We start from the raw sequence: 26,463 nt of genomic DNA on the forward strand, positions 1-26,463 counted from the left end.
ATGCATTATAGTGAGTAAATCCTAATTGTTTTTGTAATTAAAAACTTGGGAAAGAAAGAAAAGGAAGAGTAAATATTAACGTCCCCTGGGACCCGGGCTCACTCCGAGGTGGATCATGGATGCGGAGGCGACTTGGTCGAAGCTTCCATCATATGCTATTGCATGCTATGGGCTGCTGCTTACTATAAGCTAAAAGATTGATTTGAGATAACTATCAAAGAATCAAAAAGAAAAGTAAAAGCAATTTGCTTACAGGATACTCTTGAATAAGAGCAAGCAATGACTACGACTAGTTTCTTCAAGCATATGACCAAAATGTTCCAGATGGCCATCAAATTATAATGCACGTCATTATGCGTTGCTACTGACCGAATGATATATGTTAATTAACTATTATAGTTTTCTTGTAATCAATATATATATATATATATATATATAAGTTTTCGTTTGTTTTTTAAGTTTTAGAACATCAAATGGTCAACACGCAACTGTCTTACGTCGTTGTTAATAATAATTATCAATCACACCCGTAACAAGGTTGACTTACAGGCTATCCGGAATATTACAAAATCTTGAGAATGCTACACCATGAAACGACAAAAGTATCATCCAACTGACTGGCTAAATTTAAAATATGTTCTTGACATTCACTTGTGTAACCTTGTGATTGGTGTTGCTATAAAATGTATTGTTTTCTTCCTAGGAAATTGCAAAGCAAGCTTGATTGCAGCTTGATTAAAACCGACCTTGCCTGAGCCCCTGAGCTCTAATTTCTGAAAACTACACAATTCTCGCACTTTATCATCGTGAGAATGTCACTTGTCTGGTCCCTTCTCCTTTCAACTCTGTTTATTGGGTTTCTGCTCGAAGAGCATCTCACACTCGGGTCCAGTTTATTGGTAGGGGAAGTTGACGTTACAAGGTGCAGAGAGAATGAGAGACATGCGCTCCTAATCTTCAGACGACGCCTGGTGGATGACTCCGGTATTCTCTCTTCATGGGGAAATGGAGATGACAGGAAAGATTGCTGCAAATGGAAAGGGGTTGTTTGCAGCAACCGAACTGGTCATGTTCTCATGCTGAATCTTCAACCTACAGATGGATATCTAGGAGGTACGATTAGTCCTTCATTGCTTGACTTGTCCCATTTGAATTACCTGGATCTTAGTTTCAATAATTTTAATGGAAGCAACATTCCTGAGTTCATTGGTTCTCTCAGAAACTTGAGATACCTTGGTCTTTCTCATGCTGGTTTCAGAGGACCACTTCCTTATCAGCTTGGAAACCTTTCCAGGCTGCTATCACTTGACCTCAGTGGAAATGATTTGTACAGTAGCAGAAATCTTGACTGGCTTTCTCATCTGTCTTCTTTGAAAAACCTTGACCTCAGTTTCAGTAACCTTAGTAAGGCCAATGATTGGGTTCAGGTAGTCAACAAACTTCCTTTCCTTGAAAGCTGGAGTTTGCAATCTTGTAATCTTCCAAATATCATTTCCCCATCACTTTCTCTTGTCAATTCCTCTACAGCTCTCACCAGTCTCGAACCTTTTGGTAACAATCTCACTTCTCCCGTAATATACCCATGGTTGTTCAATGTTAGTAGCAACCTTGTTCATCTTGATCTCTCATTGAACCAGTTGAAAGGTTCAATTCCAGAAGCTTTTGGAAACATGAATGCTCTCAAACAACTCAGCCTCTTCAGCAATCAGCTTGAAGGCGGGATTCCTAAATCTTTCTGGGATATGTGTAGTTTAGAATCACTACTTCTCCATCATAACAGTCTTAGCGGAGACTTCACTGAATATACACAAAACCTATCTGGATGCACAGAGCATTCACTGAAGATTTTGGTTTTAGATAATAATCAAATCACAGGGTCAATACCTGATCAAATGGCAAGATTCTCATCATTAACAGACTTATCACTTGGAAACAACCGTTTAAATGGGACCATAAGTGAAGGCATTGGTCACCTTTCTGAGCTTGAGATTTTGGACCTTCATGGGAATTCTCTCAAAGGTGTGATCTTGGAAACCCATTTCTCAAATCTCTCTAGCTTGCAGACCTTGGACTTATCTTACAACTCTTTTTCTTTGGAATTCAGCAACAATTGGGTTCCTCTTTTCCGACTGAGTTTCATTCGTCTTGGTTCTTGCAAGTCAGGGCGTCGTTTCCCAAAATGGATTCAGTCTCAAAATAATTTTGCTGAGCTGGACATTTCGGCTGCCCAAATTTCAGATACCATTCCCCTCTGGTTCTGGGACCTATCACCTTCGTTACGTTACTTGAATCTCTCTTACAACCAGATCAGTGGTGTTCTTCCAGATTTGTCATTAAAGTTTGTTGGTTTCCCAGGGCTAGATTTAAGGTCTAATCTTTTAGAGGGTCCATTGCCACTATGCCCTTCTAAATTAACGTCCTTGAATCTTTCCAAAAATAGGTTCTCGGGATCAATTTCCTCTCTCTGCAGAATTACAGGTGAGGCTTTGCAATTTCTGGACCTCTCAGAAAACCTATTATCTGGAACGATACCCAATTGTTTTCAGCAATGGCCGAATCTACAGGTCTTGAACTTGGCTAACAACAACTTTTCAGGCCGACTTCCAAGCTCCATTGGATCTCTAGTTTCACTTGTAATGTTCAATTTGCATAACAACAGCTTCTCTGGGGAATTGCCTTCCTCGTTAAATAATTGTACAGAGTTGAAATTCATGGATCTAAGTGGTAACAGATTATCTGGAGAAATACCAGCATGGATGGGACAGAGCCTAACGTCATTGGTTTTTCTAAGCCTCCAGGCCAATAAATTCAATGGAAGCATCCCCTACCATCTTTGTCAATTGGCAAGTATTCAAATCCTGGACCTCTCTCGAAACAAACTCTCCGGTACTATTCCAGAATGCATCAATAGTTTTACTTCCATGGCTCATAAGGGAAATTTAAGTACCACGATTCAGCAAAATTATGTATATGGTGATCCTCAGTTTGGAGATATAGGACCCTATATTGACAAAGCATTGCTTGTGTGGAAAGGAAAGGAGTACGAGTACACAAAAAATCTTGGATTGTTAATAGTCATTGATCTCTCTAGTAATAAACTCTCCGGACAGATTCCAGGAGAAATAGCAAGTCTTTCAGGTTTGGTCGCATTGAACTTATCATGGAACATCTTGACAGGTGAGATCCCTCAAAAGATTGGTCAGTTGAGAGAGTTAGAAGTCCTAGATTTGTCTAGAAACCGACTTTCAGGTGAAATTCCAACTACCATGGCAGAGTTGACATTTCTGAGTCACTTGGACCTGTCTCACAATAATTTGTCAGGGAAAATTCCATTGAGCACTCAATTACAAAACTTTGATGCCTCAGCATTTGCCAATAATCTTGCACTATGTGGACCTCCAGTTTCGTCGAGTTGCCCAGCAGCTGAAACACAACAACTTCTACCAAGAAACATTAATCAAGAAGATGAAGATGAGTTAGGAAAATGGTTTTTGGCTGGCATGGGAGTTGGATTTGTAGTAAGTTTTGGGGGACTCTGCAGTGCTTTACTGTTAAAGCATTCGTGGAGACTTGCGTATTTCCATTTATTGGACAACTTGATGGACTGGCTTAACGTTAGACTTGGAGCGCAAAAGCCAAGATCAAAGAGGAAAATACAAAGCTAGCAGCTACCTAAACGCTCTTCCAATAATGTCAGCAAGGTGAAAATGTTTATGAAAGTCCCTTCTCGTTTGTGTTCTTTTCTGTTTTTTCCTCCTCTTACGAAAACTCTTCTGTTGTCCGGTGTTAAATGCGTCCGTTAACCTTATTTAATATCAAATGAATAAGGTTTTCTTTTACTATTATCTAATATCAAATCTTTATTTATATTCATGTAACCATGTATACGGTCGCCAATCACTTGATGGATAATCTTATTTTCCAGCCTTTTCCATAGATGAAAGAAAGAAGAAGAAAAAACCTGAAGGAATGAAGAGAGTCAAGATCGCAGTTGCATCATACTCTTGAAGTCTTCATCTCTTTGGCTTTTCGTAAATCATCGTAAAATCTTCGAACTAGGTAGTGCCATTTTCCACACGGTACATGAATAAAGTTTCTTCAAGAGTAACGTGGCTAAATTTCGAGTGATGGCCTTGGTATTTGACTGTTAACATACCTGCGTGTGTGTGAGAGAGAGAGAGAGAGCAAACTCTACAACAACGAATGACAAATACATTATGGTACAAACAATTCAATGAATTACATATCATGACTCATGATATCACCTCTTCGGCACACATGCTCAAACAACTATGCAATTATGGAAAACATTTTTGACATTTCCTCAACTCTAATCCTATAGCAATAGCCATCACTTCATTTACGTGAAGCCGGCAACCCATGGAGAAAGAGATATCAGAAATGAACCGTCCTCACAATATGGAAGTTACTCGAACTGAGTTATCAGCTGATCCAGTCAAGAAAATGGGCAAGGTTGGGTGCCAATCCACAGTTGTTATAGCTGCACTGTGAAGAAGAGTTCTCAACCCATTTGAATGGCCTCGTACCTGATCCATCATTAAATATGAGAAAAATAAATTGTTGAAGCACTGCCAGCGTTAAGGAACTAACAAAGTGGGGCATGTCAGAATCACTGGAATGGTTATTTTGGCACTAGCTAATGATTTGGTCCATCACACAGGACCAATATCTCCACAAGTAAACCACAATTAACCAAGGACATAAAGCAAGGACTAATTGCAGCTTTGTGCACGCATGCTTGCCTGAGGGGATTAGTATACAAGTGTAATTATGTTAGCCCACACATGCCAAAGATTTACCTGATATATGGGTGCTCTTACAGAACCAGATGTCACTAATAGCTGCCTCCCATTAGCATCCAATGCCATTTCATGTCTACAATATTTTGATGTCCCGTGGTCTGAAAACCTACAAAGTGTAATAACCCATGTTACTAAAGTCTGCTCCATTAACTCATGCAAACACATAGAAGATGGAACCATAACCAATGCATTCAATGAAGATAACAGGTTTTTCAAGGCAATAAAAATGTTAAATGCACAAGCAAAAGGAGCCTCCCATTGCATGACTATAGGGGTCTCTAACTACTGAGGAAGCAACATAAATAGAAGCCTGAACAAATGGCCAAGGAGAATGGACATTGCCTTAGGTGCCCACTGTAGGAGGGGCACATGATCTCTTAAGGTGGTTCAAAGGACAAGAAATGCAAATTACCTGCTACAAGTTCTTGACCAGAGGACGTGACCTTGGTTTTGCAAGCTCCATTCAAATATCTGACATTGCAAAATCAATCTGTGAGAGTCTGCAAATCTAGCTTAAACAAAAGACCATAGATTGCTCAGAGATTCTAGCTAGATAGAAAACAATAGATGCACATGCCAAAATCCATACAGAGGATTAAAATATACCTTTCCATCTGAACCCAAGCTAAAAATACTTGTCTCATCTGGCCCAAAGAGAAGTGAGCTTATTGCAGTATCATGTGCAGGCCACCCAGTGATTTGTAGACCAGCAGACATGTCTTTGATCAGTCAAGGTGCATGCATATTACATCCTTAGTTCAGCACAATTGAAAAACTCAAAAAAATGTGGCATTCTTCTCCTTTGTTACTGATTTGTAGGCCCTTCAGCTAAAGGGCTAACCAGTCCATCAGGAAACAGAAATGACACAATACAAACATGCACAAAATTTAAGGCCATAAAATTACAAAGGATACCAAACATATGAATCATTCCATCAGTTGCAGAGGCAGCTAAAATCTTCCCATTGTGATTGAAGCATAGGGAAGTAATTGCAGGTGGATCTTCACCAAGAGGAAGGACTGTCTTCATTAAAGTTGAAGTCCATTAAGGCACAGATGATTTTCAAGACAAGCGAATAATCATTAAATAATAAATGTCTGTATATACAACCACATACCATAGCTTTCCATGTTTTCATGTTCCATACAGTCAATGAAGCATACCCGAGAGAGTCCATAGAGTTTGAACCAAGCCTGCAAGCAGAATGACATCCTACTTATCTCATGCCACCTAAGTTTTTACTAAAAAAGGAGAGCATAAAACTACTATGCCAATGAGCAATCAACCTTCCGATGCATTCTAAATAGTGGCTACCCACCACAAAATAAAGATTTAAGAAATTACTTAACAACCTACCATAACTGCTCAAAAACACCACAAGTGTGTGTGAATTACAGAGTTTATAGATAAGAAAAATGAACCATGTTAGTAATGCATATTTTTCAAAACAAGAGGCTCCACAATTATGATCTATACAGTCCATACTTGAGCTCTTCTGATGCGTAATATGACTCCATTTATATCAATGCCCTAGACAAATTCATTTTAAGTATACTCCAGAATATTTAAGCCTATGTTTCACATCTCAGTTATGCAACCATTCTGAACTGCATAGACTGCATGCAGGAACTGGTTACTGCAGATTGTGGTACAATACATTTCCACCAGAAGTTTGAGTTCAACTAATTCTAGTACAACAGATTTCTTAAGGGTTGAAAATGCACAATAGCAAAAGAACAAGTCAAAATAAGATTATCACATGTTCAATGAGAAAACAAAGACGCAGATAGTTGACCATTAGTAAATAAATTAAAAATATCAGCCAAACTTAATCCAAGAGAATTAACAACCTAACACTGTACCTAAATTAACCCTAACCCTATCATTATGAGCAACATTTCACTAACAACTCGAAACTCATCAGCTAGCATATTGATAATGTAACTTCACACATTTAAGTCAAGTAAGACCCTTAAAACACAGGACAATCTTCACTAAAGAACATAATCTAGCACATAGGCAGTTTAACTTGAAATTATAAATATAGAAGATACCTCCTTGATGAAGCTGCAGAAACAAATATAGGTTCCACAGGGCTGCACTTTAAATCCAAGACACTGTGGAACAGAAAAAAAGAGATGAAGAGCAAGCACAAACTAATTATTAAAAATTGCTAAACATGGTATTCTGAGTTGGTACCTTGGAAAGGCTTCGGTTGTATTCAGATCACAGACAACTCTCTTAGCATCGACATTCCATGCTTTAATGCCTCCATCAGCAGTGCCTATGAGAAGCTTTAGGAACAACAAAATTTAAAAGCAGGAATCTTTGAACTGCAACAACCATAAAAAAATCCCTAATCAAACTATATGCACGGACATTGAAGAATAATGTAAATAGATACCAATCGGTCAGATTTGCATTCCCAGTCAAGCGACATAATCTCAGCTCCACAATATATGGTCGCATTTCTAGATGCTGGAATTGATGAGTCATATGTCCATATCCTTCAAAAATAACGACCATAAAAAATAAGAAAGTAAACCAAAAGTTAGCAGACACTGACTTAAAAACAATTGTGAGTACAAATGCCATCCTACTGTCTTCTCAAGTGCATTTTCTAACCAAGGTATCTGACAGTAAATTTCATTAAGAACCATAGTCAGCAGTAACCCATCTAAACTGTATCAGTCAGTAGTCAGATTATAAGGATCACTGACTGTTTTTCTCTTCGTTTTTTTTTTATTCCTCCTTTTTTCCTTTCTTGAAATTTAATGTACATTCACTATGGAGCAGCCCAGAGATGATCAAAGATCTGCACATAAGGAATCCATGAAGCAGCCCAAGGCAGCAACATGCTCTACTGTACGTACATCAAGTTTATGTGCATACCTGACAGTGCCATCCACAGAAGCACTAGCTATATTGTTCCCAGATGCAGAAAACCGGCAACGAGTAATTGAACTTGTGTGGCCCAGAAATGTCTCCTGGAAACCAAGGTGTTCAAGCAGTTGAACAAATATAATAAAATAAAAAAGAAATCACACAAAGATGATGTTTGAATATATCCTAATAGAGAACTTACCTGGAACTCTGCACTCACTTCAGGAAATTCTTCTTCTCTAAGCACTTCTCTGCCATTCTCTGTCAAAACACATTCAGTAATTACCTAACCCATTAAAGCAACAGAAAATGACATTTAAACAAATCTACTGCCTGGTTTCCAACCACATTGACAAAAAAATGACAAATAAATGGTTCCCCTCTATATTTTGAGCTCAAAGTTATTCAAAAACATACTTATTGACAGTATGCTTGCTTACTGTTAAGGTCATGGAGATACCACATTAGCCTCAAATCTAAGAAGGGAAGCTAAGCAGAAATGTCACTTACCAACAAAATGGCTACCATAGAACCTTGGAGCAGTATCATCAACTCCACTATATGAAGCATGAAGAATTGAAGCAGAATATAAATCATGCCCAGATGAGGACTTGGCATCGCTTGATATGATTTTGGCAGGTTCAGTGGCAGAACATTCCTCACTCAGCTCTCTTTTACTCAAATGTGAGGTTGCAGGAGCACATTGTTCCTCACTACTTGTGGATAGATGTAGATTTTCATCATCTACACCACTCGATGTAGTCGAACTGTTAGTTGCTCCCATGCTCCTATTCAATTTTCATGCAGCAATACTGGTATCATCATGTGTTCAAATAACATCAATTTAATCATAAGATGCAGAAAGTCCCACCATTGTCCAGCAAAATACAAAAATTCTTACCTTTTTGATTGACCTGATTGACCCTCCTTCTCCTCCAGTAAGGCCCGAAGTTGCGACAACTTGAGATTAAGATGCTTGTTGTCTTTCTTAAGACGGCTAATTGTATTTTTTTCTGAACTGATCTTCAGTAGGGCAGGAAGGCGTGGTTTGGTTAAGGACATTCTTCAAAATCCCTCATTAATTGAATCACTCTAATGTCAAGGAAAAAAGAATATTATATGCAATGCTGTGATCTTGCAATAATTGAAAATAAAATTCTCCTCATATGCCTAGGCAAGAATGGTGGTAGTTCACCAAGCACGGAAGACAGGTTAAGTACTGCAAGATACAATCTACACATATACCACCTCATGCTTAACTAAAATTCCCACTGTACCTCCTCTTGTGATAAATTAGGTAAGATTTTGTGAGATCATAATGGATATCTTTAGATGCATAACCTTTGAAGACCAGTTTCATTTTGAAATGCAGATAAGTTCCCTAATAAGGAATGCCTAAGGGCTCTCTATAAATCTACACATGATATCCTACACAATTTATGTAAAGCACCTTCAGAAGGGAAGCATCAATTGCAAAGGATATGAGTACCATTGAAGATCTCGCTAAAAAAATTCCTCACAGAAAGACGGAGAGCTTCATACCATTCCTTGGAGAAATAAACACGAAACTCAGGATCCAAGCTTGGGTTCTTTAAATAAGGAATGGCTGCAATGCATACTCGATAAAATCAGACAACAAGAAAACAAGACAAAAAAAAACAAACAAAAAAACAGAAGCTAAAACAAATGAACCCACCAAACCAAGGAGTCCAATCATAACTCTTTAGAAGCAGATCATTTCCATTCATTCCAAAAAACTCCACAACCTTATCTTTCCTCCCAGATTGCAATGCATGAACAATGTAACACTGAAGAATGGAACCCTCCAATTTTGACAAGGTATCAAGCATCACAGTCTCGGACCATGACGAAAAGCACTGCTTAAAGAAACTGAACAGACCAACTAGTTTTTCGGCCTGGAATTTAGGAATATATACCGCAAAAATTAAGTCTAATATCTTATTAACTTGAAACCCTTTACCAATATCCGTGCACAATTCCGTCTCAAAAGCTTGTAATGTATTTGTAAATCCCCGGAAGACCAAATATTCCCTCACAAGCTCTTCAGCATATTGCATATTCTCCATCTAATATTATCTACAGAAATAAAGATAATCTTCAGCATCAGTAACTTATTCAATCCATGGATCAACCAATGCCAACCAAATTATCATAAAAAACTAAGAAAAGAAAGTTTCATCTAAAGTATGAATATGAAGGATTCCAATTAAATTATCTAGGGCTTATCATTCTAGAGATGCATAAATTGGGGATCCTTGATGGAATTTCGTACCTTTATGGAATTGCGGAGAAGTCGAAGCGAGCAGGGTGTAAGGAATGGACCTTGAATTTTGAATTATGGTTGAAGAAAAGGATCTTTCAATTCTTCGATGGATTCTGATGGGGTTTTGGGTGACAGCTACAATGAGCTTCGCGCTTAAATTTTCTATGCGCTTTTCTAAATACCTTTTGTTTTTTACCCTATTTTGTTGGTTTATTGGCCTCATCACTAACGTATGCTGGAAGCCTGGAAGGTTATGCTAGCAAATAGATACGAACCCAATTAGCTACCGAATTTTCATTAATTCACCCCTTACACTGTGCCACGTCACTGGAATTTCTATTTCTGTGTCGGTTTTCCTTTAGAGTTCCCTCCTTGAGAGTTAGAAACTTATTTTTCTCTTTGAGTAAATAATTAATGGCGTCCTGTGCATTTGTCTGTAAACATTAATTTCATTTTTTTATTACTATTAGACACTTAAGTATTTTTCATATATACTTTTCATTGATATTAGTAGTTTTTATAATTAATAACATTTTTTTCATTAAAAAAGAGATATTAAAATTTTATTTTTTAAATAAAAAATAATACATTAATTAATGAGTTAAAATGCTCAAATATTTATAACTAATAATATTTATTATAATCAAATTTCTAATTTGTGATGATACTTAATCCGGATAATTTTTACAAGATCAAGTAGCCTGGTGGAATCAACGCGACCCCTTACAGTCTGGCTTAACTGAGGTAAACGGTGGTCCAATCGATTCAACCAAACTCAAGCTTTGGTTGCCCAAAAAAGAGTTCCAAGTTACAATACAAGCGAATAACATCATAACTGCAAAAGAATTCAAAGCTGCTATTACCATGGTTATAAAAATTTTGGACTTTAATAGTTAAACCTCATCAGGCTTCAATATTTTACAGGCAGGCCTCTGCTCGGGGCTCGCAGCACTGTTCTCCAATCTGTGTTTATGGCTTTCAGCTCCATGTATTTGCTTTTTCACAGTTCCCTGCTCTATGAAATTCAAGTCTAGCTGATACTGAGCCCGGAAAAAGTTTGCCATGGTATTCAAGAAAGCCAAAATGTAGATTAAAGATGATAACAGGGAGAGAGTGAAGGGTACCCACCAATTCTGGCATTGGCTGGATGAAGCTTGAATGGTGATTGGGATCAAAACTATGCCTTGGAAAATGAGGAAGGCAATGGTTAGAAGCTTTGCTTTCTGCTCATACAACTGCATTCCTTTCTGTTGTTTTTCAGCTGTAAGGCCTAATTCCTCGAAGTTTCTGTTAAGCTCCTCAAGCTTGGCCATAATGAATAGCAGTACACGCTAATCATAGTAATGCACTGCAACTTATATAGACTGCAGAAGTGCCAAAACCAACTAAAAAAGAAACTTGGATGGATCGTGTGAACTGTGGTTTTGCGCGTTTTTTCAATTTCCTTGTTCTTTCAGGTGCAATTCCTGGAACATTGTTGTGAGGAACCAGTGACCCTTGGCGTTAGTTGTAGTCCATCAACAAAATAAAAATGCTACGTAATGCAGCATTCGTCCAGATTACGCAAGCCACTCCTTTTGACTTTGCAGGCATGACCAGAATTTATGAAATCTTTTAATTGTCGTCAGTATTATTTCGTCATGCTTTTTGTCGTTTAAGGAGGAAGCCGCGTGAGTTTTATTGACATCTGTTCAACGTATACTGTTAGACTATAAAGGTCGATGCTTCTTTAGTTATGTTTTCCACGAGTTCTTTCCGGGACATTATGGGACAGAGGATTTCTAATCCATGAAACCACCCAAAAAGTTCCAGGCAAAGAGGCGAAGACTAACAGAAAGTGACGATTGGAAATACTATTAGCAACCCTTTTGATTTTCCTTGACAACTTTCATAAGCCAGTCGGAATTGCATACAATAAGGGAAATGTGATTGTTAGAGAGAAAATAATAATAAAATATTTTACATCTAAATATTTGATTTATTAATTAATTTATAATTTTTTATTTTTTTAAAAAATAAAATTTAATTTTTTTAATTATAAAAAAATAAAATTTATAATTATTATAATTCAAATTCCATCATCCCGTTTTAGCAGTAAAACGAGGAGATTCAACGATAAAATGAAGGGTTCAATAATCCAAAAATTTCGATATCCAGATGCTTATAGTTTATAGTTCTTGTCAATAAAGTCATTTGAAGGCAGCGAAAGAAATGATTTCTGTAGAACCACAGTCCTGCTTTAGGTACATATTGAGGTGTCATGCTTTGGCTGAAGCAACTATTTTGAATTTCCCCATTAACAAGTTCATCAAAAGGTCGCAATTCCTCTAAACATAGTGTCTATGCATTGTAGAACTGTGCAGGCTTTATAGGATCCTCAATTTTAAATAACAAAAATAATTGTGAAAAAGAATAATGGAAACAACGAATTTCTTTCTCTGTTTTTTTTTTCCTTGCTGTGTAAGCAGCAATGAATTGGGTGGTGACAGCTAAGACAATTACTATATTGACCAACCTTTTGACAGCTGCCTGAAGCATCCAAAGGTTGTGATCACATGATCCGCACAAAATTTTGTTATGGTTTTACAAAGATCATCTTGGTGACATTGTGGAATAACTGCAGGTAGCCTGAGATGACGGACGGGTGGTGATGGTGAAGGAGCTGGACTGATTGAAATCTCTTTTCATTGCTTTGTATACCTCTTCCAAGCCTTCCTCAACCAATTCCAAAACTGTTTGAGGTATTGGTGGTTCGTTAATATCCATAGATCCTTCTAGCATTTTCACCACTTCTCCCATTGAAGGCCTCATGAAGACCTCATCTTGAATGCACCAAAAGGCAACTTTCAATGCTCTCGTGAGCTCTTCTTTATCTACTGCCCCTCTTAGTCGCCTATCTGCAACGTTAATAGGTGCGCCATTTGTGAGCTCCTGCAGAAATCATTGCCAATATGATTAGTAAGTACAATATGATTAGTAAGTACAAGATGATTTATAACTGATTGGTTTTTTGATTGATTGAACATTGTATGAGTATGGAGGATAACTCTTAATGTTAAGCTAGTCCAGAGCCAAACAAGATAAGATCGTGGACAGCAACAGGCTGCTAAAAGTATAGAGCTAATTGATCAAGTCACCCTGGGAGAGGCTATTCTGTAAATTTGTTTGTTCCTATTTAGTTATTTATTTATTTATTTTTGAGATGCTAGTTTCTATTACTTATGAATTCTTGGAGCAGGTCCAGCCTCTTGAAAGGGCTTTTCAATTGACCCGTTTTCGTTTTTCCCTCAAAATCCCTAATGGAGAAAACCCAATATGCCATGCCGGCCAAAATTATTTAATTGAAAAAGAATTCTTGAATACCTTATACGCCCATCCAGGGTAAAAAAAGTCCTCAGCATCAAAAGACATGTCAAGGTTTCTTCGGCCACCAAGAATCTCCAAAAGGAGCATTCCATAACTGTAAACATCAGCCTTGACAGTTATTGGACGATTGCTAACCCATTCAGGTGCCAAATACCCTCTAGTTCCTCTGACCATAGTTACAACGTGCGAGTGCTCTCTTCCCATCAACTTAGCTAGGCCAAAATCTGATAATTTGGGGCAGAAGTTCTCATCTAACAAGATGTTTTCTGGTTTGATGTCACAGTGTATTATTCGATTTCTACATTGCTCATGAAAGTATGCAATTCCTTGTGCGGTAGCCACAGCAATATTGAAGCGAGTTGGCCAATCCAGCAACCTGTCCCGGCTCTGATAGGAGGGAAAGATCCACTTGTCCAGGGATCCATTTTTCATAAACTCGTAAACCAGAAGACTGCCAACAAAAACAGATGGACATTAAAAGTGAATATTCTGCTCTTTGTTTTTTATTTTATGGAATATTCTGCTCATTTACATCTCAATTATGAGATGTTGGTCCCTAGCCGTAAGTTGTATCAAAACAATAATTCTTAAGCGGCAGCAGTTATGCCAAATTACATTTGAAGAAGTTATCGGAGTAAGAAATTGAACAGAACGAAAATAATTCCTTACCGCTGTGAACCCTCAGAGCAGTACCCGCATAGGCGAACTAAGTTCATGTGATGCATTGAGCCAATTGTATTTACTTCAGTTATAAACTCCTTCTCTCCGTGAGGCAAAACACGGTCAAGTTTCTTCACGGCCACCAATGTTCCATCAGTAAGGATTCCCTTGTATACACTTCCAAATCCTCCTGCGAAAGAGCACACAAGTTGCAAATGTGTAACTAAAATAATCTAATGAATGCAACTCTGCATTTTTTGTACTCTGTTTTACCTGTTCCGAGCAGCTGAGAAAAATTGCAGGTACGAAGTTGCAAATCACGATAGCTGAAATTCAGGGGAGCTCCTTCCAAAATCAAAGAGCTTTCAATTGCTTTCTTTAAATATTTTCTTCTATGAACATTGTAATATAATAATAGGCAAAGTAACCCAATAAGGAAACTCATGCTTAGTACAATAGGAAGTACCAAAATCTTCGCACGGCCATTGCCAGAACCTTCTGAAGAATCACCGGACCCTCTTGTGTGATCACCTGGTTCCAATGAGAGATCAGACCTGACCTTCACAAACAAGGTGGAACCAGGATCCTCAAACCCCCCGTAGTCCAGGCTCTTCAGAATCCAGCAGTAAGGCTTCTCATCATCTAACCCATAAACAGAAGCAACACAATCACAATCTGATAAACAGGCATCTCCACACTTTGAGACCGTCGCAATGTCACTGTAATTTGCTATCACAGAAGAATAAGAGAAATAGTAATTGGTTTGTTGTACTGTTGCCATCTTAAACTGAGAGGTGTGATTTTTATTCCTAGAATCACAGTTGCCGGTCAAAGATGAATTCTGCGAGCAATAGCTTTCAGCGGCACTGCCTACCTTATAAGTACCAGGTAAGCATGTACAAGAAGCATTTGTTTTGCTTCTGTCCAAATTACATATTCCATTACCACATATTCCAGCAACATCACAAGGGTTTGACACTGCAGCCCATTCAGGCACCCATTGGCGTGACCCATTCACATTATTATCCCATCTATACATACGTAAATTGCCATTAGTCTCAATTATCAATCTCCGAAGGACTGACAATCGTACATTTGATTGATTTGTTGCGGAAGCTAATCCGTTATAATCTCCATCATTCTGATACACATAAACTGCTCCGTTTGATGACTCGCCATAGACAATTCCGAAGCTTCCTGCTTCATCTAGTACTGCAACAACATCCCCAGTGACATTGGAAATATCAGGTGCCGCCCAATAGGAGTAGTTAGTATAAGCCTCAGGGGAAGCATCATATGAATCAGGCAAGTTGTATGTTAAGGCAAGGGTTAGTGAAGTAGGCTGTTGAAGCATTTTGAGAGCAAAATAGCCACCATGTGAAGGTGACTTTGATGATGTTAGTTCTAGTGAAACTGTCAAGGGCTGGTTTGGAAGAAGTGTATCGGATGGGTGTTCAAAGCTTTGCCATGCAGGGCGGTTGTTGTTGGTATATAGGATGAAATTGCCTGATTCGGACATGACTGCAAATTCAACATGGGTTCCTGATGTGTTTGACGTCCAAACAGTGGCGTCCCCATCCATGAGCACGAGATTTCCAGTTGTGTCCAGCTCCAGGATTGCATCTTTGGTGACAGGAGAATTTCTATTCAGGGCATCATTGAGAGAAAAAGTTTTGGCTTAAAGTCGTCATAATATAACCTGCGAGAGCTTTGGTAAAGACTACAGATGGAGAAATGGTTTGTGATCTTTTTTAAAGTAAAACCAGCGACCATCCAGCAACTTACGCCAAAACTTCCAAGCATATTGTAATAGTTCAAATTCAAAACTACGCTATTAATTTGAAAGCGAAAGAACTAGAACATAGCAAACAATGCGATTTGCATAATCAAAGATTTATTATTGTAACTAAAGCAGAACTTACCTGTTAGCTGACCAAACTACGGTTCTATCTCCAGGAAGCTCAGCAAACCAGATTCCAAGCAGAAAGCGATCACGAGTGTCTGATGGAGTGAAACCAAAAGCAAAGGTTCCATTATCCGAAACCCAGGGTCGTCCTTGATCACTAGCCAACAGACTTGAACCCAAACCAATTTGGCCAGCAATGCAGCCCGAGAACCAAACCATAACCGAGAAAAAAAAGACCCAAGTGCTACACAAACAAGAATTAGCCATGGGGAGCTCCAGTGGCAAGTGAAATATCGTTCAAGAATCAAGACCTTGCTCAAAATGGAATGACCATCTTTTAAACTAGTGGTGCATGAGTAACAGAAGAAGAAAAGAGCCTATTGTGGGGGCAGAAACGTTGAAGATCATAACACGTGTACAGAGGTGGGTGAGCTAAAACTTTGAAAAACTTGTACACCAAAATTGGTCGGCCACGGCGTCTAGTGATAAAATTGGACATTGTTACGTGTTAAAACATTCGTGGCCTTTCGATGAGGCTGTGACCAAACGAGAGGCCGAAGCCCATTGACACGCAACTGAAAGCTAATACATACATGAAGAGTTCCTCTAATTTCCACACAGTTGCATTATCTGGATCTGTACATATCAGTACTTTGCTTTCATGGAGATGAATGATTGCATCTTAAAATCTATTCTTTGACTTTTTGCTGGTTGGATCGATGGAAAATTGCGTCTAAAGATTATGAATCGGCTGAAAATTTGTTACACAATAAGTCGTCGGTGTGTTTAATTTCTGATCCCAGTTTCAAAGCCTTCAAAAATTGGCAGTCCCGATCAAAATTGAAAAATGAGCATTTTCCAACATCCATTTGCTGCAAATGGTGCATTGTCATATCATATGGACCAGCAAAAGTAACCATCTGTTGAAAATAGACGCAAATAATCTTTGATTGTGGCTTGTGTTTGAAGGATCTTGAATTATCTGAAATTATTGTTATATGTATACATTTTGAGGCTCCTTCACAAATTTCTTATGCATTGACATCACTCAGTTGACATTATCCCTCAATCCTCACCTATATTTTCCTTCCCAAATTTTAATATTTAACAACGAAAGCTTGTCAACAATAATTTCATATTGTTATTTGGCTTTTTTAATGTAACGAGTATGTTATTATTTGGTTGAATTCTTAACTTTTCCCACCATATTATGCTACTCCAACTCTACCATAAGTGAGAGTAATAAGAGGAGCAGATATTGGAAAATGGGAAAATGTAGAAAAAAAGGAATATTTTTAAAATATTAAGGTGGAATTATACTCTCTATGCATATTTTCAGAATATTTACTAATTTACCTTATAAATAACTTTGAATACATATTTACATTTAGGTGTTAATTTATAGATAAGTTATTGATTAGTGAGTCATAATTTGAAAATTTTAGCTTAGTAAGATGATATTTACTAAAAATTAAAATAAGAAATGAAATTTTATTGAGGCAGTGTTGGTAGGTCGTCCATACGAGAATTGCACATCGGAGTTTGGACATCGAAACAAAGCGCACCGTTTCGTACGTGGGGATGCGTCGTCACTTTAATCTTCTTCCTTCTTCCATTAATCTTTGAGCTCGCCCGGGGAACCACCTGGCAAGTGGCCAGTCACAGCTTAGCATCTCTCTCTCTATCTCCAAAAACGACGTCGTAATAATATCCTTGTTTATTGAGAGCCCGGGCATTCTACATCTAATGCATAATGTAAACAATTTCGATCCGCCGATTCTATTCAATCCGCTGTTGCCTCGATCTCAACCGCTGGCTCCTACGCTCTCTCTGGATTCCCCATTCTTCTTTTCCCTCCAAATTCTAGGGTTAGGGTTTTGAATTCTCAAGAGCCCCGTTATACTCAACCACTGCTTACGTGTCGCCGATGAACCCTTCGAGTCTCTAAGTAAGTTCTCAGTCTCCTTCATACATGCAGTAATTTTTTGGGGTTCCTGATAAAACTGGAGGAAGCTAACCGTATCGATTATGAACTTAAATTTCAAATTTTTAGAGTTTCTAATGAGAATCTGAATTTCAAGCCAACATTTTATGGTAAATTCGTAAAGTTTAATATATAGCTAACGTAGAGGATTAGTGGATTTAATGAGATCTTGAGGTTGCTGAGATGTACTGTCAATGGCATTGATTGTTTATTGAGAGCAAATAGTGTTTGTAGAGTGTAATATGATCAGCTGCTGAAAAACTAAAGATTATCATCGAAAATTTCGTGCTTCATGATGTATGATAAACTTGCATAAGATGTACATTTAATTATGCCTCTAATTTTTTAATAAAATTTTAGCTGGAAATCAAATTATAAGATTGAACGTAAATTTTTAGGAAATAACTTTTAACAGTCGCCGCCTCTAAAAAATATGTTGTAAATTCATTATACTCTTAGTCTTAGATTTTGGAATGTGTGAAGAGAGTGCGGAAGAGGGAGTTGGAGTACATGTGAAGAGGGAATCAACCAGGAAAATGAAAAGAAATGTGTTGAAGTAAGATTTTTTGGTCTTGTAGGTTATGTCCTCTGGATCACTTCATTCTGGCTGGTAGGATTTTGGACACTTTATTCCTAGCTCGTACAGTGGTGGGGTTAGAAAGGAGTTCTTGAGATAGAGGACATGCCTTTTAATTTTATAGCTTCACGACAGATGCAGATGAAGGTCTCTCTGGGATGGCTATCCTCCACTTTTGTCTTTCAAACTTTCATCCCCTGCCATCTGACGGGTACAGGTTTAGTTTTTGCGGAAAGTAGGAATTTGACATCAGTTTGGGCTGCTCATGTTTCCACTGGTATACTGCTCTTACAGGTCAACCTTAGCTTGTTGCCTAGACCCTAGTCTTCCTTTTGCTACAGTCACTATCTCAAGTTTAGAGCAATCCATTGTGGCAAGACACCTAGTTGCAATTGCCCTTTATGCTGTGGTTGTTTCAATTTGTGCCTCAATCTTGGTGGAGATTGTTTTCTCAAGGGTTATTACTCTCCCTCTTTTGGCCCAAGTGCATGCCTGGATGGTGTTTAATTTTGGTTAGTTTATTAGCTTTTTCCTTGGTCCATTTTAAAATGTAGAGGATGCTACCACTTGCAATTCCTTGGTGTGTTGATGGTTGATGTTTTTTTCACAATCAAGGAACCTGTTGGCATTGATGCTTTGGGGTTCATAAATATTATATGAAATACTAGTAATAAATTTTGTTCTGTACTTTATTCTTCTTAATTAGGTATTGGTTGCCGTTGTCTTTCCAACTGTCTTCAATAATTGTGTTTTTTTTAGTATGTCACCTGCATATATTATGATAGATATTTCCTGTGTGGCTCGGCTTCAAGGGGTGCAATAGCTTAGTATTATTTTATACTAAACATTCTTGCTGATATAAACATTTCTGATTTTCTTCTGTCATCTAAAACATAATACCACGTCAAAATAAAAAGGATGTTCCTTTAAAGTTTTGATAGAATTTTGGGTTTAGTTGAAGGTAAATTCCTGTTTTAGCTGTTATTTGAATTGACTGCAGCATCCTTTTGAGCTGCTATGATCCACTGAAGCTGTTGACAGATAATATGCCAAGAGTAAGTCCACTTGGAACTTTGTTAAAGTTCCTTTCTTCGGGGCTGTTATAGAAAAAATAGTTAGATTCACTTTTTTTTTCTGCATCTAAATTTGCCAGGTCTTCATGCCTGCCAATTCAGAGTTAAAGGTGCATAATTCAAGAAGCAGGTCCAAGCACTTTGTGAATCTTCTAATAGTTGAAGTTTCCCTTCCATTTGCTAGCTATGCATACAAAGTTGTTTTATGGTGTTTATTTACTACTTTTTATACGTACTGCTCAGTTATAAAGGTTATCATACCAATAATGGATATTATATATATTTAAATTTTTATATGTTAAGATGTTAGATGAACTGAATGGATGGTTTTTCCTCAATCCATAGTGATATTTTGTGCAATCAAAAACATTCTTTTCAGAACTTAACTGCTTTATGAATGCTTAGATTCTCTATCTATTGCTTGTTGTCTTGAAGGAGGCTACAATGTAGGGACCAGTTGGTTTCAAGTCACTTTCTATTTTTGGCTTTTGGCCCAGAAACCTAGGTCAATGTCTATTTCATTCTCCGACAACTGTAGGGACCCTTGTCTGCTATTTTTGTTTTTGTAGATTGTCGGTAAATTATAATTACTTCTAGTTTTAATGAAAGGACATCACTTTCTCAAGCTTTCAAGTATTGAGGAGATCAAACTCACCACCACTAAGAGAATTAGTGGATGCAAAAGCCTGAAATTCCCTTACCAATAGAACTTGGTGATATTTGGTTTTCCCTTTTTCTTCTTGTTGAGATTTCTAATGTATCTCCTTAACTGATTCAAGGACCAAACTGCAGAAACGTGTGACAATGAGCATCATTTTATTTTATTTTATTTTCTATACCCAGCACTATTATTTTTGTTCATTGTCTTCTTTTATAATTGTTAGTAATGAATTGGAGGACTTCATGTTATTGTCTGTGTCAAAATTTTGTAATTCTGGCTGAGCATTGTTTTTGTGTTTTGACCCACTTTTCTTAACCGACATGCTTTTGCTTCTCTTTCAATTCTCCTTGTAGCATAAGGTATATTCAATGCTGTGAATATAAACTTATCTGCAGGTTTTGGAAGTATTACAATTTGATAATGTACACTTGATAGGAGTTTAAGAAATTAGCAGAAGTTTGTTTGCCATGGTTATGCAATTTTAGTCGGAGTGGGAAGGTGTACTCTTTATAGTTTCTTTATATACTTCCCTGTAATTTTTGTTTTTAATGTTGATTTTGATAACTCTTTTGAGACATTGGGGTATGGGTATGAAGATAAACTGTTTACATAACATATTAAATTAAGAAAAATGCACAGCAGCTTCGTACGCACATTTTGTCACATTCATAGTTTCATTATTTAATGTACCACTGGCATTTATTGTGGTATAAAAAAAGCATTTTATCCTTTTAAGTTGAGCCTTAAGTCTTAGCAGGTAGGATGTAAGCATCAGAATGGTGAACTCACCTTTTCAAATTGGTGGTACCATCCCACCAAATTAATGCTAAGACATTAGAATGTGACGAGTGGATGATGAAACTAGGAGCAAAGTGAAATCAACAATTCTGACTTGAACATAGGAATAGGTCGTTTAGGTTTGTTTAAGGAGGAACTTTGAGGAAAGTGAAATCAACAATTCTGACTAGAACATAGGAATAAGTCATCTAGGTTTGTAGAAGGAGGAACTTTGTAAAGTAAGAAGACAGTAGTTATTCTTTTATTGTGGTTTAAGTAGCATCTTGGATAAATTATGCTTGTGCATGAACCTGCTCCTCCTAAACCCCAATTGCCTTTTCATTGTTGTTGTTTCACTTTTTATAGAATAGATAAATATATGAGAAATGATAGAAAGAGTAGATTATTCTGTGCTTGCTTTAGTTTCTGGAAGTGCTGCTTGAGATGAAGATGAAGTATATACAGGAACCTAATTTCTTTGTATATTTACTTTCTTCTGATTGTAGATTAAACAAATTTGCAATGAGAGGTCATCTATTTTGCAAAGTTAAAAGGAAGTGTGGGGTAAAGGGTTGATGCAACAGTACACTATGAGTGCTAGTGGGGGCTCACATTTCTGTTTCTTTTCTCCTTTTCCCTTTTCAATTATTAAAATTCACATATATATAAAACTGGTAGGGGGAGGATATTAAGGTATATAAATATATTTGAGATATGTTACAGAAGAGGCGGGCCTTTGCTATTGCCCACATTGTAGTCCCTTTCCCTTACAGTACAAATTCAATCCCTTCTCCTCTGTTTTCCTGCATCCCTTAATAGAGTGGAAGCCATGGAAACTTCCCAGCCCCTCTCCATTGAAAGCTTTTCATACAGTTGGTTAGTAAACCTAAAGCCTTCTTTAGAAAGTCTTGACAGCTCCCTGAGGGCCTCATTTGATGCATGTGATGAAGCTTCCTTCATTGAGATGGACCCGAGAATGCCACCCTCCAGGAGATTCTTCAGAAATTCTCAAGATTTTAAGTTTGACTTTCCCATCTCACAAACTCCTCTCACCCTTGTTCATGCAGATGAGCTCTTTTCCAATGGTTATGTCATGCCTTTCTTTGTTAACCCTTTGAAGATGGAGGCATATGAAGTCTCTAATTCAACTTCAACCCTGCCTACCTCTTCACATGCACCAAACCTTGTGGTTCCAGCTTGTAAAACAAGCCGTCCTTCTTTGAGAAGGTGTCGAAGATTGTCCAAACGAATATTTTTGAAATATTTGGATTTTCTCAGGCCATTATACAGAAGAATACGAGGACGCAAGTCAAGTGGTAGAGCTGAAAGTGTTGATGCAAGAGTTCAGGTAATGAAGAAGTGGGTATATTCGGCAGAAACATCTCCTCGAGTAAGTGTTGCCTACTCTGCTGATGAGTGGAGAAAGTCTTGCGATTCTGAAAGCTCAATTTATGAGGCAGTTTTGCATTGCAAAAGATCAATCGGTATGTTAAATCTTCTTTTGCTTAACTATTGTTCCATTTGAGCATTTGGAATCAAAATTCTGATTCTGATATTCTTTCCTATTTCGTTCTCAGGAAAATGAATGGAGGCAGATCCGTTTCAAATGCACATGGGAGAGAGGAAATGGGAGGTTATCTGCCACTTGTTATTTGTCCTCTTTCTTCTCTCTTCTTTTTGGGGTGACAATGTACATTTGTCCTGTAAGGAAGGTAAAGCTATGTAAATGGTTGGTTGGCCATGGAATTCTGGCCTGATGGGGGGGAAAAGACCTTTGCCCTATTTCGAAATTTTGTTTTTGTCTTTTTCTTCGAAAGAGTAGGACTAACAACTTAAAGGAATCCTCTCCTTTATTCTGTAAAGTTCTGATTTAATGAAAATAAGGATTATTTCATTGAGGGCACAATATCCCTTTAGTTGGAGAAAAAATTAATAAATTTGTGTGAATAATGAAACAAGCATGTTTTTGCAAGTATAATAATAGAACCATGCTTTGATTTAGCTGCCTGCAATCAGGTTACTTTTTATTTCTTATGCTGAGGAACTGTATTTAATAATAATTAAAAAAAAAACAAACAAACAAGCTCACTCTAATGTCATCATTATTACACAGGCGTTTTTATTCTCCCTCCTTTAAATATATCACTGTCTTCACATGCCAAAAGCCAGCATATCTTTTAAACATCTAAGCTAAAATTCTCTTTCACATGCTTTCTAAGTTTCGATCACAATCAATGAGAAGAGAACTTTTCCATCAAAAGAAAAATCAATTAGAAGGAACTCGGGAATTATATAAGATGCCATAATCATGACAGCTGGTTGATTGCCATGTTCATAATTGTTGATTTCTATAGTTTGTTTAATTCCCCACCAAATGAGAGACAGTTTTTGATTACGTGAAAGGAACAAATTTGCCTTACAAGCCTGCTATCTCCCAACCCACGTACATAATGAGAAAGAAAGATTGCATATATGTGAAGAAAATCACTCTTCCATTATCCAAAACTTTATGTGGATGACACATAACTTATCAAACAGAGTAGCCACTTTCTCCTTTAAGTCTCAGTCTACAGTCTTCCTTGTCACTTTGATTTAAACAGGATCAGACCCTTTTATTGCCAGTTGAACCTCCAGGGCTTTGGTATTATCAAAAGAATATCAGTCTTCTTCTGTGTTATGTCTGGTGCAGCTTGAAAATGAGAAAAAAAACGTGTTATTGAAGTAAATAACTCAAAAGCAAGTTAAAACATGCTTCGTTCTGAGGTAAACTTTTGATTCCCTGATGTTACTTTAGAAACATGTTGCATGGATTTTGGACTCGTCCATAGTAATTTGCTGTATTGTAGACCCCTCTCCTGGACCATCCGTTGCACCGAGCTTCAACTTGATTTCAAACGCAATCATGTCGAGGCTATTTCTGTGCCCATATACTTGCGGCAGTATTCTAGCATACAATTTTCATGTATCATAAGATTGTTAGGTGGCACAGCCTTGATAGACCAAGTTAGTTATCTAGATGCTTGAATTGATAATTAAATTTATGTTGGAAATCATCATGAAGCGGAGAATTCTATATTTCTACTCACCCCAAAAGGAAGGCAAGAATTGCAGCCTCATCATTCTGCATACAAGAAATCTCTTTCAAGCTTTACAGCATTCCTTAATTTCAAAATTGTACAAGGTTTTGGGGTCAACCTATTGATAATGAGGTTATGGAATCACAAAAAGCTTGGGGTTTCTTCAAATTATAGGTTAATGTGTTAATCTGAAAAGTGCTGACTGGGAGAAATTGACAAAGAAAGTTTTTGAATTAAAGCAAATTCCTGGGGTCATTTTATTCAATATAGTTAGAAAAAGGAATCAAGAAACTTCTGGTCCCCTAGGCAATGGGGTCCAATATGAGATGGATCTTGCCCTATAAACATGCCCATTCCACTCTAGTTGTCCTGCCATCCGCATGTAACACAACTCAAAAGTTTAGGTGGACTGTTTTCAGCCAATGAAGTGGCGGAGGAAAAAAGGGCATGAAATGAGAAGGTCTGCACATGCCAACCAGCAGGATAGGGAGACATGGACAAATTGTGCTAGGAGAAATGCCAAGGTTTGATAACGTTGATTTTCTGGATCTATCTACTCAATTTTGTCTTCCACGTTGGATTATCTGCTTCTCAACAAAAGAAGCATAACCAAGACTAGCTTTATGACCTTGTTTTTCTCCTTGCTACTTGCTACATCAGCCTAGGTTGTGGGGACCGAAAACTCATACATGCTACTGGTCGCCGCCACTGATTTTCAGTCACCGTAGCTGCTAACAAGACATTAACCTTGTCAGAACAGTGTTTGTCTCCAAATATGACGTAGATGATGCATCTCCAAGATGAGGATATAGGCTTTTGCAATAATGTTCTCAATATAAAATTGTTAAAGGACTCAAAGATCATCTGAAAAGATCACGGGACAAAAATTTACTTCTGATGGAAGTGTTCCTTTTCTGGATCTGGAGGCAATGTCCGTAATTCACTCCATGAAAGGGTTATACTACTAGCTGCAGCTAAAGTCCCGACGTAATGATGCAACAGGAGAAAAATCGACAAATAAACATTACATATGTTATTAAATTTTGTGCGACAACGACGTTAACGATCTTTGCTGCTATCAATCCCCGTTTCATGGAATTTATTATCTTAGGAAAACGCATCAACAAGCATAAAATCGAGTGTGTGCCACCGTGACCAATGTAAAGTGGTAACTTCATTGCCAAGATGCAGAAGTCTTCTCAGGAATTAATTACCTGTACGAGAATATAAACGAATAGCCAAGGGACCAAGGCCCTGTTACATGCTATGTGCCGGGGATTGTTCAGCCTCGGGCCATTGTAACTTCCAGAAAAATGAATAATGCATGTATACTTCTCCCAATTCAGATGTTGTACAGCATTGGATATTCATTGCATTAGGGCAGGGTCTTTATCAACTAGCTGTTTGGCCTTGTTTAAGGACATAAAAGTTTAGACAGCAAGACATAGAGTTATTGGAGCCTTGCAATAGTAGATATAGCAGGAGTTTGCTATCAAGTGTGAATGGAATAACTTTCATTTTAGTTTTAGATGCCGGATGCCGGCTGCTTTCCAGCTAGTTAACAATTCAAGTTGATGAGAGGAACCAGGGCATTTTCCTTTCCATCATGTACTTGTCTTCCATGCATCATTGTCACCATGGATATCACATGCTGTGGAGCTAAAGCTTGAAGTTGGATAAGGCCCTTGCAATTTGTGGTGGTTAATGAACACAAAGTAAAAGATTCTCAGCTTGATAATTTGGTAACTTTAGATCAATATAATCACCAAGGCTTCCTTGGAAATGTAAGCTGCCATACAAATAGGAAAAATTAAGAACTTACTACCTTGATTTAAGATTTGCAACTTTGCAAAGCTACAATTAAGTACAGTTTCTGTTCCTAGCTTGACTTGTATATAATACCTGATTGAGGCCTGACGTATGACATTAAACTCCATGTATTGCACTACTGGAAATTCAGGTTGACACTTGTTTTCCTTAGATAATTTCATATTTTGAAGAATCTGCCTCCAACAGTTGAAAGAGGAAGTTCTTGTGGGGTTTCACATTCAGACAACCAATTGCAATTTGCATGTCCTTAGGTCAGGTTATGTGTTCTAGTAAAACGTAGATTGCTCCTGCAGGATCTTGCTATTTCATTGCTTAGTTTGGTGCACGAAGATTACATAATCAGGTTCTGTTCTTTAAAAAAGATTGGACTCCATTTTTTGTCAAATGGAAACTTAACATCGTTTGCCATAGTAGATGCAGTTTTAAACATCTATCAATATGATTCAATCCATTTAGTTACCAGTTGTTAGTTCCTACCACTCCCATTTGTGCAGAGAGGGCATTTAGTCACCCAGCAGTCCAGCTGCCGAGCCAGGGCATTATCTCAAGGTTATACTGGCT

The 26,463-nt window shown here is 37.6% G+C and overlaps 4 protein-coding genes across 15 annotated transcripts; 2 read left to right on the forward strand and 2 right to left on the reverse strand.

The window, feature by feature from the left end:
• The first annotated feature begins 560 nt into the window (after nt 1-560).
• On the forward strand, nt 561-3,789 carry LOC110422096 (receptor-like protein EIX1). The gene has a single exon (XM_021435879.1). It carries the CDS (start codon nt 813-815, stop codon nt 3,663-3,665), a length of 2,853 nt encoding a protein of 950 aa, XP_021291554.1. The 5' UTR covers nt 561-812; the 3' UTR covers nt 3,666-3,789.
• Nucleotides 3,790-4,195: 406 nt separating this feature from the next.
• Nucleotides 4,196-10,373, reverse strand: LOC110419713 (uncharacterized). Of its 3 annotated transcripts, XM_089785382.1 has the most exons (16): nt 10,001-10,373; nt 9,404-9,804; nt 9,191-9,313; nt 8,609-8,750; nt 8,218-8,495; nt 7,910-7,968; nt 7,717-7,811; nt 7,229-7,331; nt 7,024-7,118; nt 6,879-6,941; nt 5,942-6,017; nt 5,739-5,847; nt 5,430-5,542; nt 5,236-5,294; nt 4,821-4,929; nt 4,196-4,547 (listed from the first exon to the last, which is right to left on the reverse strand). In XM_089785382.1, exons 2-16 carry the CDS (start codon nt 9,792-9,794, stop codon nt 4,413-4,415), a joined length of 1,950 nt encoding a protein of 649 aa, XP_089641508.1. In that variant the 5' UTR covers nt 9,795-9,804; nt 10,001-10,373; the 3' UTR covers nt 4,196-4,412. The 3 variants fall into 3 exon arrangements, with proteins under 3 accessions (XP_089641508.1, XP_021288501.1, XP_021288495.1); XM_021432826.2 differs by lacking the exon at nt 10,001-10,373 and having other exon boundaries at nt 8,609-8,799; nt 9,250-9,313; nt 9,404-9,456; XM_021432820.2 differs by lacking the exons at nt 9,404-9,804; nt 10,001-10,373 and having other exon boundaries at nt 8,609-8,799; nt 9,158-9,288.
• A 1,924-nt stretch (nt 10,374-12,297) lies between these two features.
• On the reverse strand, nt 12,298-16,240 carry LOC110428109 (Protein kinase superfamily protein). Of its 2 annotated transcripts, none has more exons than XM_021443824.2 (5): nt 15,940-16,240; nt 14,291-15,660; nt 14,027-14,207; nt 13,355-13,808; nt 12,298-12,922 (listed from the first exon to the last, which is right to left on the reverse strand). In XM_021443824.2, the coding sequence occupies exons 1-5, from the start codon at nt 16,188-16,190 to the stop codon at nt 12,584-12,586; spliced, it is 2,595 nt and encodes an 864-aa protein (XP_021299499.1). In that variant the 5' UTR covers nt 16,191-16,240; the 3' UTR covers nt 12,298-12,583. The 2 variants fall into 2 exon arrangements, with proteins under 2 accessions (XP_021299499.1, XP_021299504.1); XM_021443829.2 differs by having other exon boundaries at nt 12,299-12,922; nt 14,291-15,716; nt 15,940-16,078.
• A 1,279-nt stretch (nt 16,241-17,519) lies between these two features.
• Nucleotides 17,520-22,895, forward strand: MAKR6 (membrane-associated kinase regulator). 9 transcript variants are annotated; one of them, XM_021423935.2, is made up of 6 exons: nt 17,520-17,871; nt 18,486-18,996; nt 19,485-19,539; nt 19,638-19,687; nt 22,274-22,479; nt 22,573-22,895. In XM_021423935.2, exons 3-6 carry the CDS (start codon nt 19,531-19,533, stop codon nt 22,578-22,580), a joined length of 273 nt encoding a protein of 90 aa, XP_021279610.1. In that variant the 5' UTR covers nt 17,520-17,871; nt 18,486-18,996; nt 19,485-19,530; the 3' UTR covers nt 22,581-22,895. The 9 variants fall into 9 exon arrangements, with proteins under 9 accessions (XP_021279610.1, XP_021279627.1, XP_021279619.1 ...); XM_021423952.2 differs by lacking the exon at nt 18,486-18,996 and having other exon boundaries at nt 19,440-19,539; XM_021423944.2 differs by lacking the exon at nt 18,486-18,996 and having other exon boundaries at nt 17,521-17,871.
• Nucleotides 22,896-26,463: the final 3,568 nt, after the last annotated feature.

Source organism: Theobroma umbraticum, unplaced genomic scaffold (genome assembly GCF_002168275.2).
Source record: "Theobroma umbraticum cultivar Fairchild unplaced genomic scaffold, ASM216827v3 scaffold_30.0, whole genome shotgun sequence".
In the NCBI taxonomy this organism is placed as follows: domain Eukaryota; kingdom Viridiplantae; phylum Streptophyta; class Magnoliopsida; order Malvales; family Malvaceae; genus Theobroma; species Theobroma umbraticum.